We start from the raw sequence: 19,718 nt of genomic DNA, 5'->3' as shown, positions 1-19,718 counted from the left end.
CACCGTTTAGCTCCAGCAGCAAACATGATTTTATTATAGGTATGAATTTTCATATTAACTGTTGTTCAAGAGATGGTTTTAGTAAAGGAAAGGCCACCACGAAAGGTTAGCTAGCTACCACGAAAGGTTAGCTAGCTACCACGAAAGGTTAGCTAGCCATCACGAAAGGTTAGCTAGCTACCACGAAAGGTTAGCTAGCTATCACGAAAGGTTAGCTAGCTACCACGAAAGGTTAGCTAGCTACCACGAAAGGTTAGCTAGCTATCTATGGTAGCTACCACAGACCGTTAAACAAAGCTTTGCAAGGCATAAATTCCCTGCAGATGTTTCACAGTAAAGAATGCAGTTCAAATAAACAATGTATAATTGTTTTAGTGATATTGGGCGTCTTGGGCTTTACAATATGCACTTCTTTTACCTGTGATATCAACTTTGAATTGTAAATTATTTAAGGTTGAATTATAATATTATATTTAGTGCCATCATCGGGGCTTTGTGTTTTTGACCAAGTGCAGACAATTGCATGTTTGTAGGTCTGCATCAGTAAATGAGCTGAACATTTGATCTTTTATAAAACCTGATGGTTTTTCAATGTCAATATTTTGTACATTTAACCTTTTGAGATCTTCACCTTTCAATTTGATCTTAAAACAAGACAAACCAGAGTTTTCATTGTAAAAGGTACTCATGACATACAACCTAATATTTTAAAAATAAAAGTTATTAGATACTAACAGTGGTAGTACTGTACTTAATTACAACTTTGAGGTACTTGCGTATTTCCATTTTATACTACTTTCTATTTTTACTCCTACATTTTAGAAACCAATATTGTACTTTTGACTTCATTAGATTTATTTGACATTAATTATTGTTTACAGATTTAGATTAATATATATTATAAATCAATTAATAATGATGTATTATTATAGGTGAAGCTACCCTGCCGTATATAAAGTAAATAAAAGTGGCTCCACCTTTACCACCTGCAACAATAATGATGCATTAATACATCAATAATTATAATACAGTGATATATACATATATATATATATATATATATATTATATATATATATATATATATATATATATATATATATATATATATATATATGTGCATGTATATACTGTATATATATAGACCACCTGTTGAAGACCTCTGCTTTAGATCTTCCACAAGGTGGCACAATACACCACAGAAATGTTTTGTGCACCAGCAACAGCTTGACAACGTGTCTGCAGCCTCAGTTCAAATGAATTTAGTGGTTTTGAGTGAAAACAAAGAGACACTGTTGGTAAAGCGCACAGCGAAGATTGTCTACTTTTGACATTATCATCGTTTTGTTAATAAATACAATGTACAGCCATTTATTTGTTATTAGACCATTCACATATTCAGAGTTTCTTTCTATCTGGAGAAAGAAATGGAAGCAAAGCTGGATTTTAAAGAGTTATTAAAAGGTTTATTACAACAACTTATCAATTCAAATGTTCCTTTACAGAACTTTCACAAGTTACAAGTACACTTTCAACACAATATTACACTTTAGCAGTTAACCAAAGGTAAAACAAACCAAAGCTTTCATAAACTTAGAGCCACAAATCAAGTTGAAACAACTTGTTTAAACTTATTTTTATCTGACTGAGACATTACCGAATAAACAGTTAAATTCTCGCGGAGAATTATTATCTCATGCAAATAGCACATAACAGTAAAATAAAATAAAGAATCGTACTTTAAGGAAACAATGTGTCAGCTTCTCGTAAAACTACACAGTAGTAAGCTAGTACAGACTAAGAGAAAAGGCAAATTGACTGTGATTTTCTTCCTACTATTATTTCAATGATGAAATGCTCACAAGTCTTACAGGCGGTAGTATTGTTACTCTATTATACATTATGTGATTCCATCTGAACGCTTTCATTTCACATGACAAGTCGAGTCAGGAAGAGGCCTATAATGTTTGAAACATTGTTAAGATCTACTGCTAACAGAGTTCATGTGATCAACAGGGCTCAGCTACTGAAGCCCGACTCTTCTATATAAAAACAAAGTACGTAACACCTAGAAAGATCACATTCAATGCGTTATTTACAATGTTTTCTAAAAATGTCATTGATAATTGCAATAATGAAAACAACATAATGTCCTTACGTGTTCTGCATTAAAGCCATAAACAGTCACTTATAAAGCAAAGACGGTATACAAAGCAAGATATTTCCTTACTGAGAAACTATGTTCATGAGACCCTTAATCTGAGAGAACAGCTATCAACTCAAGATAATCTGCGTTAAAAATGTACGGAAGTCATTTATACAAAAACATTAATGGCACTGAATGAAGTCAACGTCACACAGATTGAGTAATGGAAAAGGTACTGCAATCCTACAATCACTGCTTCAGGAACAATCAGACTACACGTGGAATGTTAATGAAATAGCACATTTCTAACCGGCTCACCTCCTCAACACTATTTTTACAAGCAGAGGTGAGCGCAAACATTCCAACTGCACAATGTGACTACATCTCAATCACAGAAAAGTTGTCAAATTTAAAATCTGATTCAGCCATTTACATTTGTGTAATGTGACAGTATTCAAATCGAGGTGTAAAAAGCTGCCTGTACTTAACATGTGGGCTGTCAAACTCTAAAAAGGTAAACCCGTCATCTCTCAAAATGTGCAAAATTGGAAAAGCAATTTATGATAAAAAGTGACCGCTCTTTATGTAACTTCATCATAAAGATAGTGCTTATAAAATTCATGAAAAACAAACAAGGGAACTACAAATGACCCACAACACACTTTGGTAAGGTCTCTAACAATTCGCTGATCGCTTTTAAAATAAACAAACAAGATTAATAAATAAATCACACAAATACAAAAGCATTTAAGAATCATAGGTTTTACACCTAACACCTAAAGTGCCTTGTTCTTTTGTCTTCCAGAGAAAACATTTGCATTTTCAAAAAGCATTGCGAAAGGAGGACAATAATCAAACTTCAAAAGACCTGATGAAGACTAAATAAAACAAAAAAACAACAACACGGTCCAAACTGAAGCTGAGAGAGAATCCCTTTCCTCTGTTTGTCAGAGATGAAAGAGGCAACAGCGCTCCAGGTTTGACGCTCGGGCAAAGTTTGGGATGATCAACTCCCTGAAGGCTGAGACTAGGTCTCCTCTGTGCTCTGGCTCGATGAGGTGGTGGCGGCGCTGGACGGGGCGGAGACGGCCGGGGTCGCGGAGGAGGAGCTGACCCCGTTGGAGGTGCTGACGGAGCTGTGCTGGATGGCCTCGTTCTGGGGGCTGCTGGGGATGGACATGTCCTCGCAGCTCTCGTCTTTGTCAGAGACTGTGTTGGAAAAGATGAATAAAAACAACCGCTCCATTATAATCTTTACATTTTCATACATTGCTGTTTAACTGTAGCATATCAAAATCGAGAAAGAATTGTCACGCAGGCCTAATCAGATGTAAAACAGCTATTTGCATGTGGTGTATGCAAACCGTTTCATTAATCCCCATAATGCTACTTCTGCACCCCTTCCTTTAATTAAAGCTCCAATGTCAATTTAAACCCACATCATAAGGGTACATTACATTCTGGGGCATGTGGCAGTGTTTCCCATCCCTAACTGCATTCTCATTTGTTTTTTGTTACCTTGCCAACTACTGCAGCGACAGATGATTACAGCACCTGATTTTAATGATGCACACACTTGAGAGTAGGGAAGACTTGGAGTCGAAATGCCACCAGCTGTTAGGCAGTTGCATTGAATTAATTGGATCCTGACGAAAAAAAAAAAAAAGACTACTCTCATGCTCTGTTTCGTAAGGAATAAGGAGCACAGTGATAATTAATATTGTTAATGATATGAAGTCACTTGTTATGACACTTTGTAATTAATGACCGGGTTTTGATTTGAGAATGTTAAATACAGATTCCATAGCAAGAAGAGGCAATTAAAGTGCAATACAAATGTCTTCACATTAGAGGCTTCAGCTGCCTTCTTGACTGGACCTGACCGTGTGATTTAGTGCAAGCGAATGTCAAAGCGCTATAAACTCCCTTGCTGTTTTACTATGCAGAAGGTCAACCTTGGAATAAATCATCTTGGTGGTTTTGTTTCATGTTCAAGTGAGCATTATTACTCCTAACGACATTAAGGGGTGGCTGTCGGATATATCATAACGCTCAGGAAATGTGCTTCTCAGGGCAGCCAGAGCTTCTCTCTGCTCTCTTGGTTTCTGAAGTGGGGTTCGCTGTAAGCAGATGGACAGCTTTGTGTGCCAAGTGAAAGCATGTCCTGGCTTGTTTGTGGGGCAGTCTGGGTAATTTTCTCCCACCTGCCATGGCTTCACCTGGGCAGAACGATGAAGGGTATTACCAGACCTGGGGAGCCGTGTAGCCTTACGGGAAATGTAACACGGAGAAAATGAAGGGTTTGATGAGGCCTTTACACGAGTGAGGGCCACAGATCAGTCAGACTCAAATAATGTGCTTCGCTAATTAGCAAGATCGATTACTTCAGTGATTCCCAACCAGGGGCACTCGGGCCTCAGGGTGTACTTATTGCAATTGCCAGGGGGCATGTGGAAAGATTGTGGGGCAGCTCAACTCATTTGAAAAATACAGGAATTATGATTTCATTTAAAAAATATTGTAATTTGCATTTTGAAAATGCTTGAAAACTACTATAATTAGACGTCTAAACACTCAGCTAAAGTAATGGATACATGGCTGGAATAGATCATGCATTAGTTTTACTGTAGCTAACAGTTCAAATAGGTAAATACAATGACTACATTGTTGAAATAGCTCAAACCTTTGGATCGTTTAGCAAACTTTTCTACTACTTAAAGTAGTGAATATAACTTAAATATATAGCCAGAAGTAATGGATACAAAGTTAGTTGAAACTACTGGATAAATAGGTCTGTGTAGGTACTTCAGACAGGTTGGGAACCACTGGATATATTTATTTTCATTCTCACATTAGTTAGCTTTCCTTCTTGGCTCGTCTACAATGTACCCCACCTGTCATCATGAGCCAAACTGATGAACTGGGCTATTTGCATGAGGTTATATCCTCCAAACAGGGTGAAAAGCGCTCCAAATGTCATCCTTCACAAAGGTCCAGAAACACGGGACAGACATCCTCAGCAAAACACATGAAAAAGATCACCCAATTCATCTGCGGATCTTTCAAGAAAAAAAAAAACAATCCAGACGACACCAAATGAGACCGGGCTCTGACAGCCGACTGTAGCCTGGAAACCATCAGTCCCATAATGCACATGACGTGTGCCAGTGGGATGGTTAGCAATAAGGGATGCATAATGAACAGTCTAGCTTGGTGGACACCCCGCAATGAGAATGCTCTGCAGTCTTGTCAAGCTTGCCGCTTTAATAGACTCATTTCAGAGGCAATCATTGTCAATACAAGTCAGCGGAGGCGTTTAGAACACAGTGGAGAAGTGGCTTGGAGCGCCACTTGTTCCCGTTGCATACTGGCTCATCTGTGAGGGAAGGTGAGTTATGACCGGAAAATCCGAATGACAGAACCCCGGTCTGTGGAAACGAAGAAATATTGGTGATATAATTCTTAAATGAGACCATGTGATGAACAAGAACTGGCACGGAGAGGAGTGTGCCTGCCTGACAACAGGACATTTAAATGAAGAGGCCGCAAACGTGTATTCAAATATTCATGATCGTTGTATGCAAGTAGTATGAAGTTACATTTTACCTTCCTGCACGTGTTTCAGAAAACTTTTTCATTTCCTGACAATTCAAGCATTTGGTTTCTGAACATCATCCGCTTCATCTGACAAATGTTTATTTTGGTGTCGAATGAGGAAGAGACAATTGGTTTCTTGTGGTTACCACCTGTGGCCTCGTGAAGAGTTGGGCAATGAATGGAAGCAAGAATTCATCTGAAACCACGATGGGTAGAAATATCTTAACTTCTGGCAAAGTTTTTTTTTCTTGATCTAATACATCAATAGCTCTTTCTCTCTGGCCGTAAGTAAGACATGTCCTTCTAGTGGTTAGCTGGAGCTCATTTTAGAAGCGTTTCTCTGGAAGCCTCGGGCTGAGAATAATGGAGCATTACTCACTGTGATAGCCAGATTTCTTCTGCATGGCGGTTACAGGGCAATCTTTATGAGCCAGAAGAAGCTGCTTCAGCTGAGCCACTTCGTTTCTCAGCAGGGTGACTTCATTCTTTGAGAGAAAGGAGATACACAACAGCACTCAATAAAAATGGTCACTCTGGAGCATACGGTGAGATAACAACATGAAGGCAAACAGACGACATGTGCAGATACTTTAAATCTGTGAGAGTATTTTACAAAACCAGATAAGTCAGATTTTGGCCAATTAGAATATGATTGATTTTCATTTAATTATAAAGTGTTAACCCTTAAGTTTTAACTAGAGGCCGGACCAATAATAGATTTCTGATACTTATATGGGAGAGTTACAAAAGTTGTCCACTTGTATTTAGTTTTACTTAAACACATAACATATGTAACGCAACTTTTACCGATAAGCAGCACTTATATTTGTTTTTACAGTATACTGAGCGGTGCACTTTACAGTTAAAAATAAACATGTTGGTGCTCTTTCTGGTGGAAAAACTATGTAACGATGACACTTGTCTCATCTCAAAACACATCTTTAGCATTTCAGCACTGTTCTCGTTACTTTTAGGCGCCACATTTAAGCAGACACTGCCATATCTACAAAAAGAAAATATCTGCCCCAGCTGACTTATCGGCCTGGCTCTCGTCTGAACCCAAAACCTGCAGATGTGCAGTAAATGCTCATTACGGTATGTACACCAAGCTGCCTATCCAACATGGGTGATTTGAATGCCAGTTATTAATGGGATCAAATGGATAAATTCTCAAGACCTCCTTCGTACTGTGAGCCTACATGACTACTACATTACAGCAGATAAACTCCACAAGACTCAGTGAAGACGATAACAACGTAATGAATGAATTTAGAATAAAGTGCGTCTTCATTTACATTTTTCCTGCACAATAATTATGGGCCTTCACTGGCGCCCGACCAGCACATTTGTCAGAGGTGAGCTGTTCGGATTGTCAGTGCAACTTTGTGGATGCTGCTGAGATTTACACGCTTGTGTCGTTACAGCTCCCGGGGGAGCCGAGGATTTCTACATGTCGTAAAAAAGAGGGCCACATTACGCTGAAGGTGACTTTAACTGGATTTAGAGCAGCCAGGGGCACGGAGAACACCCAATGGCAGATTTAAGCTCCTTCTCGTCTCCTTTAAAAGGGCTATGCGTGGCTTAATCTATTAGTCTAAAAGCAGCCAATTTATTTGATTCCATCTGTTTAGTCTTGCTGGTGTTGGCAGGGCTGAGCTATTGTAAGACAGATTTAAACACAGCTGGAAGGAGCGTCACATGCAGCCAAAGCCATATTTACTGCGCTTCCACCATGACCGCTGCCATTTACAGCAAATACAAACACGATCCTTTAAAACGCTCCCTCCACTCCACCAAGGGGGGGGAAGCACGGGAGATCGCTTTGTAGACAAAAGATATGTTAACATCCGTTACAAAATGTGGCTTTATTAGTTGGATGTAAAAGAAACTCAACTTTTTTTTTTTTGTTTACAGTTTAGCAGTGAAAATACAAAATGTTCACATTCACCCAGAAAATAAAGTGACATGACAGTAATGCTGCCATTCACAGTTTCGTCAAACTACATCATACCGGACTAAAATGCATATTTAAGAGTTAAACCTGCTTCTAACTTTGTGAAATAATCGAAATTTAGCAAATAGGCCTTGGGTGATGCTGGGAGCCCTGTGAACTGCCTGGTCTGACACCTCATTAAAAAGCCAGTTAAGGATGATGTTAAAATAATTGTGCATCATTAGAGGCAGTTTCACTGATCAGCTGGGCCATGCCAGCATGGGGGTTTTAACAAAAACTGCACTGCTGATTAATGCCTTCATATAAAGCGCCTTTTTATTCTCCGCCACATGTTGTTCCCTTCTTTGTAGGTAACAGCGATGCTCCGCTTATAACCCCATCCACTGACTCACCGACCCTTCCCCTTTCCGTCTACATGTATATTTAAATACAGTCTCAAAAAGCACACTCATGACAACTGGTGATGTCTTGTTTTCAAACACATTTCTTTATATTGTTGTCTATCCCCTCCTCCACCTTCTACAACTTACTCTGCTTTCATAGAAAAATAAGACAGTGAGCAAATAAACACACATCTCATTTAATTGTCTGGAACACCGATGTGCCGCACCCCCGACTCACACTTATCAACAGAGACAGCAGATACATGAACTGTTTCGAACTTGTCAGCATCAGATCCTAATTGCTTCCAGCAAAATGAAGGTTCAAAAAGACACCTTTCCCTAGGAGATTTTTGAGGCCATTCAGTAAACTGCCGAGACAGAAGCGAAGACACGCTTGTGCGCGGCTGACATCTGGAGGATACATCTTTATTGACAGGGACATATCGATGTAAAGGGCTCACACACACCGCTGCTGTCACACGGCAGCTCTTCTTAATCGGCTTTAATGACTTCATCACCACAGAAGGGAAAAGTCTGCGTACACACGCTTACACCAACAGCACATGGTGATAAACAGACATACGCATGCATGCAAAACATACACAAACTGACACATTGATAGAAGGACAAAAACAAAGACAGATGAAGTAGCTGTTGTTACATGCAGAAGCTGAGGGGGAAAGCTAAAGAGCACCTGTAGTGTTCCGTTCACGGAGTTGAGGTCGTCAGACTTCTTCTCCAGAGACTGCACCCACACTTTCCTCTTCTGCCTGCAGCGAGAGGCCGCGGCCCTGTTACGCTCCAGGAACTTGCGTCGCTTCTCATCCGGGTTTTCACTTGTGTTTCTGCGCCGGCGACCCCCTGTGCTCGGGGGGTTTTGCGCAGGGGGCGCTGGGGAAGCCTGAACAATAATTATAATAATGAAAAGCATAAGTGGAAGAGGAAAAACACAACCACATCCGTAACGTGCCGCTGACATCATTGTGCAGCACTGAAGATGGCGTACTACTGAGTGACTGAACTGAGGTGGTTAAAACACTGACGTTACTGTCGCTCGTCACATTCTGCACTAACATGATGAACAGGACAGTCATTTCACCAAGTAACACATTTGACATGTCAGTTTGACACACAGAAAGATGTAACAATCAAATCCAGTTCCAGGTCATTTTAACATCATGTTGAAACAGCTGACATATTATGCTGTTGTGTTAAAAGATAATAGCACGCTGATGTATCTATAGTACATCTGGCTGGGCGTTGTTTGAACATTTTTGATACTTCTGTTGATAAAATACTTTATCGGTACAGCAAAAACATACTTTTTGTGATGCCATACTTATATAAACATATTTTCAGGTCTCAAAATGTTTTCTAAAAACAGCTGTACAAGAACTTTGGCTTAATTAGTACAACTGGAATTTGTTTTTAATTTAAAATCAGAACAAAGGAAATGTATGCAAAGATTACAAATCTGACCAGACACTTGATGCCATCTTTCGGTACTTGATATGAGAGGTACAGTTCAACATGCGCCCCTACTGTACACAGAGCGCTCGTCTCGTGACAACACCGTCTCATAAGGAACAAATGAAATAGAAATACATGTCTGTTGAAACAGCAGAAGTTTGTCTCTACACTGCAGGATACTTACAGGTGTCTCTGTGGTGGAGGTGGCTGGCTGCTGCAGGGAGAGGGGAGTAGGCTCCTCAGTCGTGTGCAGGTGAGGAGCCGGAGCAGGAGTTAGGACCGCGATCGGGGCTGCGGTTGGAGGTGCCGGCGCAGGAGAAGGGGGACCAGCAGTGTGTGTTACGCCGTTGCTCTGGACTTCACCACAGTTTCCATTGGTCACCTGAGGAAGCTGCAGGCTTAACGTGGCGTTCAGTTTCTGGGAAGAGAATTCAGCACGGGAGAAAACAGTCATCAAATGTTCATAGAAATAAATGGGACGAGAAGACAATTGTATTCATGGGAGGTGATGCTGACAGTAGACCATTTTCTTAATATTTAAAATTCAATATATTAAAACAAATAAGACTACACATGTATACCTATACCGTATAACACTTTTGGAGTTACGAGTTTGCAAGTTGTAACGCAATATCTTTATGATTTTCACCATTTTATGCAATTAATCTACAAACAAACAAGTTTTTTATAATTAAGATGATAAAAAAAATCTGAATTGTTATTTCAAATCAAACACAAGAAACGTAAATATTTTTTATTAAAACTAAAACTATCTAAAAATCAATATTTAATTCTAACTGAAACACTTTAATTAGACACGTCTGGCAGCACAGTAAATCCACAAGCTGAAATCATAGCTCAGGTTTCTTCAGATAAACTCTAACACATTCAACCGTCTGTGAGACTTTCTGTAACTTGTTGAAATGCACATTTGTGAAGCTGGTGCCAAGCCACTGATTCATGGCAAAAAAATTAAAATAACTCTCAATTGCCTATGAAAATGTTTGAAGTTGAAGAATGTTGTACCTAAAGATTATCAGGGCTAGATATTAGATTGTGTGAAATATCCTCCTTCTACAAGTACTTAGGTATTCCATTTCCCCCCAAAATTAATGTTATAAAATAGGATAAAAATCTAATAAATCCAGAAAAACTGAATCCGTGAAGAAATTCTGAAATAGTAAAAAAAACTAAAACTAAACTACTTTTAAAAAGTAGAATTTAAATACCTTTTCAAAGACACATGGTATTGAAATGTCTGACGACGCATGCAACACGGCTCCTCACGTGCATTTCGCACGTTTAGGTTGTTATCAAGGGCTATCCTTGTCTAAAGAAGTTAACCGACTAACTCTCATGTCATTTTGTTCACTAGTTCATTTAATCTGATCTGTAAAACTGAGTTTTTCTGAATTTATTTTCCTAACATTGACTGCATATGCCACACCGAAACACGGCACATTCACAGAAACTATTTCTCCGCAGATTGGTGTCCATGATTCACAGGCCAATTCCTCTAGTATCAAACACTGAGCAAACAAGGTGAAAGTGAATGAGCCTTTCGAGGCAATAACAAAGTGAGAGGGAATACATTTACATGAGAAAACAGAGGACCGCATTATTCTAACAACTACCTTTGCCAGACCAATCTATCTACCAAATTAGTTTATCGTGTAATACCCTTCCAGAAGCTCTTCTGGCAGAAAAAAGATATTATTCTCTTGGAATGGCCCATAGAAAGAGGGAAAAGCCAGTCAGATTCATATTTCATCTCTGCCATGGAAACCTCATCAGTGTAATAACCCTCCATCTCATGGGTGTTATTCAACCATCTGCTACTATATTACTTATCTTTATTTTGCAACTAATTAACAGCATAATCTTCTAAATTCAGCAAGTTAATTATCATTATTGTGGTCTTTGCAGCATCATCAGTCCTTGTAAAGTGCCGTCTCTGCGCCCCCCGAGAGCCGGGTGGGGGCGGGGAGCAGGCAGGTTGAGCGGGGGTCTGTTTTCTTGACGCGGGCTCATTAGGTGTTTGCTGATGAGCTGAGTGCGGTGGGAGGCGCCGGGAGTGAGAGGGGGGGGGGTGCAGGTCAGGCAGGATTCTGCTGAACAAAAGGTTCCATGCAGGGTGAGGCCGACTTAATGTGCCTCGCTGAGCGTGTGCCAGGATGCCCCCAGCTGGCTCTCGCTGGTAGCCCCCCTCCGGTTGGCCCCGGTGACGCCGTGCTGAGCACAACGCTGTCTCTGCGTTTGTCATCTCCGTACCCCGTGATCCCCGACAACCTCTTCCACTCCCCCTCTCCTCACTCCTTCATCGGCAGTCAGGATCAATCCTTCCCTCCCAACACACACACACACACACACACACACACACACACACACTTCATCTCTGCAGTTTATCTGTTAATTTCCACAGGCAGAGCATGCTGCGAACACTTACAGGTTCTGTGATCCGTGCTTCATCACATTGCCACTGATCTCCCTCTCAACACTTCGTATCCCCGCCCTTCAACTGTCACTTTGTAAACAGGAGGACCGAGTTACAAGACTACTATGACCATTATTATTATTTTCACACACATTGATTAATCATTTTGTCTAGAAAATGTCACAAAATAGTGAACTAGAACTACCGCCTCACGGCTGTACAGCATTCTTCCACTAACCAGTAAAGTTGCACTTCTAAATTCTAAATTCTTAATTTATGGCCAAAAACGAGTTTTGTGAGGTCACAGTGACCTTGACCTTTGACCTCCAAAATCTAATCAGTTCATTCTCGAGTCAGAGCCGACGTTTGTGCCTGAAAATGCCCCAAAAACGAAAGATAGTCAGTTTACCATCATGTTTGGAGCGAATCCTCACATACAAACGTTTTATTTATTCTCATTGTTTAAAATCCTGTTTTGTGCTTTGGGCTGCATCTTTGCATGAAATATGCTATAAAAATACAGTTATTATTATAATCATTCTTATTAATATTATTATTATTATTATTATAGAAACTAGAACCAGAAAATCTACTATGACTAAAATAATTATTTAATTATTTTACTACTTATGGGTTAATCAACTAATTGTTGCAGCTCTATAAAGTAAAAAGTAATCAATTTTCAAATAAATATTAAATAGTAAAATCCAGAGGAAAAGTAAATTGATGAAAGGCGTTTAATAATAAAAATGTAACGACACAGTTATTGGAACACTTCAGATCCAACCTGTCACTAGCGCCCTCATCCGGTCAAAGAAAGGTCGAGTACCGTCAAGCTCCCTCATTACTTTCGCTTTATTATCTCTCTCAGATGTGAAATAACAGACTCAACATGGAAATTATATTGGATGTAAAAGAAGAGATAATTAATACCAGCTTTGCTTCTGATTGGGCGGGCTGTGGCTGTGGCGAGGGAGGTCCTGGGATCCCGGGGACGTTAGGCGCTATGGTGACAGGTCTGACAAGCTGACGGCAGAGACACAGAGACAGATCAGCACAGAGAAAATGTGTCTTCGGCTGTTAAAAGGCAGGCGGCGCTCCCACACAGCACAAACACACACACACACACACACACACACACACACACACACACACACACACACACACACACACACACACACAGGCTCTCAGAGCGTCCTCATATCTCAGCCTCATTAGGTTGGATGGCCTGTTATTTTGTAGAGGCAGCGCCACATCGAGATGCAGTATGCACGTTAATGAACCTCCGCCTGCCTGCGTGAGAGCATATGGGCAGGGAAGCTGAGGAGAGGATGGAGAGACACGAGTCGGAAGGCCAGAGCCAGGCCTTCTCTCACAACCGCCGACAATGAGACAGAGGGAGGTGGGGAGAGCTGGAGAGAGAGAGAAAGAGAGGAGAAGAGGGGCGGGGGGGGAAGATGATCGAGTGAAAGGGAGGCCCACTGGTGGCTCATGTTCTCCATCTACTTTTGCCCTCCTTTACTTGTCAACGGCTTTCCCAATCCCCACAGACTGGGGAAGAGAGAGTTTTTTTCCCCTGCTGTGCTGCTATCAGGAGATAATCATCTGCTGCTCAGTGTTCCACACAGACAATCAGGACTACAGTGAACAACAAGACAAGCTTCCACATGGGGGAGATGCTAAAAACAAAACACCACCAAGACCTTCATTTACAACACATTTCCTATATGAGACACTGTCATGGGTTGCAGTCGTAATTGGTTTGCAAAACACATTAGTAGTGTCATCTATCTGCTTTGCCAGAAATCAAGAGCGTTGATTCTAATTGTACAAGGACAAATAGCAGTGAAGTAATCTGGACCGGAGCCCGCTGTGCCTCAGCCAAACCTTGTGTCTTTGCCACAGTGACACACAGTCGCACTCTGAAGTCCATTACTTCTCTCAACTGCTACAGCTCTGAATTCACTGCCAAACATGAGGTGCCAAAGTTGTAAATAGTCCCTGAGTTCAAGTAGAGCACAGAAGATATGTGGCATTAGAGTATCGCTACAGCATAAGAGTAGTCTGAATGTCACTTCTGGGATGACTTCAATTTTGCTGAAGTGAGCAATTGTTGGTACGTTTCAAACGTGAGTATAAACAGTGAACTCGTGACCAACAGGGCATCAAGTAATCGCCGGTCCAGTGATGTTGTTAGTCTACACGCTGGACTACAATCTAGTAATCTGAAATCACCCGGCTTCAGAACGTTAGTTCAACACAGTCTCACATCGAGGTTCACTCAGCGGCTGTAGGTTTGGTCTCAACATTGGTGGGGACACAACAACATTTTTGCATCCAACATCAACAATGTTATATTCAGTAGTCCTCCCAGTTCCACTAGATTATCTAGAAAATCATTAAAACAATATTTCTCGATGATTTAATTGGTGGCACAATATCTACAAAGTACAAAACCTTTTTCTTTTTCTAACTCCCCGACGAAGGCTCGATGCTGAAAGTACAAAACGTGTTGGCGTGGAAAAAATGAAGTTATGTGCTACAGTGAAGGCAGTAGAGGAAAGGGACCGCCGCTGGTTCTGGAGCTTTGTGGCGGGATAGAACAGCCACTAAATGGTCCTTAAAAGTGAGATTGTTTCATAAACAAACACTTGTTAGTGACATTTGTTCACTGCATGCATTCTTACTTCTCTGATAGTTTGAATTCAATTGTCACCAAATTCTCAATTTAAAAAATCTGCTTTAACTCAAGCAAACAGAACATTAATATAAAACAAGCAGCAGCACACTCACAGGGATTGTAGTTGGAATATGTATACTTGAGCTTGTAATAGACGCAGGTATAGCAACCGGCATGGTCTGGCCGTTAGCCAGCTGTAAGAGCACAGGGAAGGTGGCAGACACCGGGCTGAAGGGGGAGAGAAAAGAAATCCCAGTGAGGAAAATAACAAACAACTTTGTGGTTAACACACAGCACAGAATCTGTCACAAATTAAAGACAAGGGTGGCTACTAATACACTAACAGTATGTCATAATCAGGCAACAACTTATGGAAATAAAGTGGAATCAAAACAAAATCAAACTCAAAAATACACCTGTTGCGTAACAGGTTCAAGCAATATTATGAGAACACATATTCTTTCATTAGACCCCATAAGTGACATCAGTGTTGCCCAGATATGGACTTCTGGTTTGCTCAAACACATTCCATCAAAACCATCTGTGTCTGCAATTTAATACAGGGACATTTTTATCTATGTGTTTCAATTTGAAGCATATGTTTACCACTAGAACATCTTAAAAGGCACAATGAGTATGATCTTATGATCTGGCCCCTCCTCCCCGGCTCAACAAGGGTTACGGCGCTCGCCAGTGGGTGAAAGGCCAACCCCAAATTCACTCTCCATTTGGAACAAACTGTCAGCTTTGGCGCTTCGCTGCACTATACTGTATATTTGCGTTTTTTTTTCGCCAGCTGTGTCTGCCATTTTCGTAGCTTCCTCTTGGATGCGTACTTACGATCTGACGCCTGGTCGCTACGTTTTAACACACACTTCTAGTGGGTCTCAACACAACATCATTTCTGTCAAATGTTGTATTTGTACTATGTTGTTTATCCTGTACACACGACATCTATTGCACGTCTGTCCAGTCCTGGGAGAGGGATCCCTCCTCAGTTGCTCTCCCTGAGGTTTCTTCCATTGTTCCCCCTTTAATTGTGGGGTTTCTTTTAGGAAGTTTTTCCTTGTGCGATGCGAGGGTCTAAGGACAGAGGGTGTCGTAACCTGTACAGTCTGTAAAGCACACTGAGACAAATGTATAATTTGTGATATTGGGCTATATAAATAAATTTGATTTGATTTGATTTGATTTAAGGGAGGATAGAGACGGATTATTTTTGTATGAGGCCAAAGGTTGTGCGTTAGGAAAACCCTACTCATTGTGCCTTCAAAGAAGTGGGTTTGGATTTTATTTTTTAATCACTGGGAGACTCCGCTAAACACAGATTTAAATGTAAATATCATAATCCATGCCATGTGTCCCTGCACACATCAGTGCTCAAACAGATTTTTTAAATAAGACCAATTTATCTCAACTTTGACCTGTGAAACTTACTTTAGTCATAGATTGATGATTATAATGGATATTTCATTAACATTCATCCGCCTAGCTCTGGCTAGCTGCTGCTTCACTGCTATAAATTGAGCTTTAAGTCCACATTTGAGCAACGCTGATGTTGTTCTTGAGTTCAAATAAAAAACAAAACAAAACAAAATTCATGCCTCATGAAATATGAGCTCACCAAGACAAAACAGCACAACTATAAATAAATAATAAAATAAAAAGATGACTTAAGGAAACTACGATTTCAAATAAATGGACGTTCTGAGTTACTTACACTATAGGCCTATTAGTGGATGGGACTTGGGTAATAACAGAGCTAGATGTTGGTGATGGGAGATCTTGCTGTATTACAACATTAGCCTCTGAGGTTGCTAGAAGTACATTGGGAACTTGGAGGGATGCTGGATGGACTATAGTGGATGTTGGCAGTGAAGCTGGCTGCAAAGATATATCCTGTAAACATCATACAAGACCTTAGCTGCAGGACGTATTTTAAGAACACCAGATCGTTAAGGAAATAACTTCTTAAGATAGAATGAAGGCTGTAATGTCACTGTAATCAGCAGAAGTGTATCGCTGCCATGCCAGAATAACAAACACGGATCAATGTCACTGTTAACGCGAAAGGTTTATTGTTATAACAAGATTTATTTACGTTATTACAACATACAAACTTATCTTGTTACGTTATCAAGTTTGTATGCCGTAATAACGTGAAAATAACTTGCTATAAGAAGCTTTTCACGTTTTAACGCGATACTGATCGGGTCTTTTCTCTTTCTGCCGTGGCAGCAATACCGTCTGTAGTATTCTTCTCAATACATGGAAAAAAAGAGACTAAACAATGGTGGGAAAAATAAGCTTCTTAGTTTAAGTCATCTTATATCTCCAATTCATTTTTCAATGGTAATAACGTTGCGCAGTACTGTTAGCAATTGTTCATGAATGGAAGTTTTATCTTGACAGTTGACACGAAGCCAAATTTAAACAAGAAAATAATTTGATCTCTTATCAAATTAAAATTCATTCCAGAGTAAGTTACAAAAACATGGAAGCAGGAGAACAGCAGGTTATTCACTTTTCATGACAGTCTTGTAAACTCTCTTTGATTAGCACAAATACTAGAAATGGCTAATTCAGAGGCCTTACCTTCACGTCATCATTCGTAGTAGATTCGGGGTGAGGCAGAGGGCTGTCTCGATGTTCCTCCATAGCTGTGGGTTCCTCTGTTTTGTTGCGCATGATGGGCGTTGCAAGAGGTGACAAATCCAATGGTAACTACAGGAGAGAAAAGAACGAATCATCTCAATAAGACAAATCAGTGATATCAATGTTTATCTGGGACAAACAGAAGTTTGACAACACGAACAACCTTTTTAATGTCATCTTCAGTTGCTTTTTTGAAGTCATGGTCAAACGGGCTTGCAAGTTCATTGAAGAGTCCAACTTCTTCGCAGTTCTTCAAAAAGCGGGTAGGTGTCGGTGTTTGGTCTGCAATGGAGGAAAGCTTTCGGTACAAAGACTGTAATGTAGCATCAATTACATCAAAAATATCTGGACTTCAGTAGCACCTACCAGCAATGATGACACTGTCATTCCTCGCTGGGCCAAACTTCAGGGTCATCTCATGTTTGTGTTTGTGGACAGCCAAGTGATCCTCATTTGTAAATCTCTATGAACGGTGAAAACAGACAGAACAATGCAACAGGATGGATAAGGTTTGCAACACCAACACACATCGTGTTGCGTGTCTTCTATTAGTTGCAATGGGTTTGTAATAATAATTATTAGTACATACAGGGTCATTTGAAACAGTGACTTAAAGTGACATGTGTGGTAACAGAGATTGCTTACCTGTCCACAGCCAGGAGCAGTACATTGGAAAGGTTTATCATCACTCATATTAAGGGATTCCTGTTATATCACCTGAAATAAAACAGGAAAAAGCACAAGCAGGAGTTAAATATCAAACCTAAAGATGTGCATTAATGTCAGGGTTAACTGTTATAAGACTATGGGTAATTCAAGTTGTAGAATAAACATTGTGGCTATAGCAAACATTGATTTCAGCAGATGTACTGACTTGATATTGGATAATGTGTGACTAATAGAGTGGCACTGCTCAGGTGAAAGTCCTGAGAGAGGACAGCTAGAAATGTGGACAAAGCATATCGATGATGGGCGGATGCTTTGGTTGTTTACACCTCAGTGTCATCACAAAACACGGTACGTTTCTTTTAGTCCTGCTGAGGAGGACACCCTGAACTATCCCCACGCTCACACGTTTACAGATTTACGTTGTAAAATATCACAAAAAGGCGCGACGCAAAAACCAATAACGTTATTACAAGGTAAGATTATCTACTCCCGTCGCTTCCATGCAATAAACCGAGCCCTGCGTTAACATACAACCGTCGCCATGTTTAGACTTCAATGTCTCTGTCAACAGAGGAAATGTCAACGTTTGTTTCGAGGTCGTTTCATTGTACCGGAGCACAAGTCCCTCGCAGTGCCAGAATTGATGCCTTTGTACAGCTTTGTACCCATTCGCTATCAGTTTAAATGGTCACTTACCCCTCAGCCACAACCCTTGATTTCCAAAACCCCACGTCTGTACTCAAATATCGCGAGAGCAGCTCGGGCTCTTCCGTGAACTGTACAGTCGGACAGCGCCAGGATCTGTCATGCACTTTTTAAGCTACTTTTCCCCTTTCTTTAGTAATGTAATTGGTGATTGACTTATTCAAAAAGACAAAACAGTTATGCACTTTCTTATATCTAGATGAATTGTATGAAATAACTGATCATTAAATCCACTGATGAGTTTAAAATCTGAAAATAACTGCTAAGAGGTGTAAGAATGTACACATTTATAGAGTTTGAATGCACTAACCTTTAATTTATATTGCAGACCATCTATATGTATGTATTGTATCGTTTATTTTTTATCATTTACAATTGTATACACTTTTGGTTTTTTAAATTGCATTATTTTAGATATATTTTACTACTCTCAGATGCATAATGATTTAAATACTGTGTTAAACCTGCCTTATTGTTTGTACATGTGTTGTTCAATAAAGCTTTATCTCTCTTTGCAGTTCTATTTGATTAATTTGCTTGATTTTGACAAAATTCTCACAATTTTCGCAAATCCAATTTCTTTAGTAATAAGTCACACTTTTGTTTTTAGAGCTGACTGTCCACATCAAACAATACACTTCCTCTATATCAAAAAACTGTTAAACCGCATATGTTATGCATATAATGTACACCACTGTAAGCTTTACAAGATATTTATTTAACCTTTTAATTTTGGGCCTTTAGTCCCCCTGGAGGGTGTTGTAAACGTGTTGTATAACTATCTCAATAAAGTTGGTAAAAACTTCTCAAATAGTTTTTGAAAATAAAGTTCTGGAGGCTTTAAGATGCCACATCACCTAAAGTTATGTAAGTTGCATACATCTTGATAGTTTGGTTTAAGTGCACCTTGAAGCTTCTGAAAGTTGATATATATATCATTTACATAATATATTTTGGAGGCCTGTGTTAGCGTCCCTGATTGAGGGTTATTTATTTAGTACCTAAGTTAGACTACTAGGACAGAGG

The 19,718-nt window shown here is 39.9% G+C and overlaps 1 protein-coding gene across 3 annotated transcripts; it reads right to left on the bottom strand.

Annotated features, from left to right (window-relative positions):
* Positions 1 to 1,445: 1,445 nt before the first annotated feature.
* atf2 (activating transcription factor 2) lies at positions 1,446 to 18,759 on the bottom strand. 3 transcript variants are annotated; one of them, XM_029459354.1, is made up of 12 exons: positions 18,684 to 18,759; positions 17,964 to 18,035; positions 17,685 to 17,781; positions 17,482 to 17,600; positions 17,259 to 17,387; positions 16,384 to 16,562; positions 14,777 to 14,891; positions 12,917 to 13,009; positions 9,734 to 9,967; positions 8,774 to 8,980; positions 6,122 to 6,227; positions 1,446 to 3,354 (listed from the first exon to the last, which is right to left on the bottom strand). In XM_029459354.1, the coding sequence occupies exons 2-12, from the start codon at positions 18,009 to 18,011 to the stop codon at positions 3,173 to 3,175; spliced, it is 1,509 nt and encodes a 502-aa protein (XP_029315214.1). In that variant the 5' UTR covers positions 18,012 to 18,035; positions 18,684 to 18,759; the 3' UTR covers positions 1,446 to 3,172. The 3 variants fall into 3 exon arrangements, with proteins under 3 accessions (XP_029315214.1, XP_029315215.1, XP_029315217.1); XM_029459355.1 differs by lacking the exon at positions 18,684 to 18,759 and adding an exon at positions 18,599 to 18,662; XM_029459357.1 differs by lacking the exon at positions 12,917 to 13,009.
* Between the last annotated feature and the right edge of the window lie 959 nt (positions 18,760 to 19,718).

Source organism: Cottoperca gobio, chromosome 21, assembly GCF_900634415.1.
Source record: "Cottoperca gobio chromosome 21, fCotGob3.1, whole genome shotgun sequence".
In the NCBI taxonomy this organism is placed as follows: Eukaryota; Metazoa; Chordata; class Actinopteri; order Perciformes; family Bovichtidae; genus Cottoperca; species Cottoperca gobio.
The sequence above is the reverse complement of the archived record's forward strand: the minus strand, read 5'-3'. Positions and strand labels throughout refer to the sequence as shown.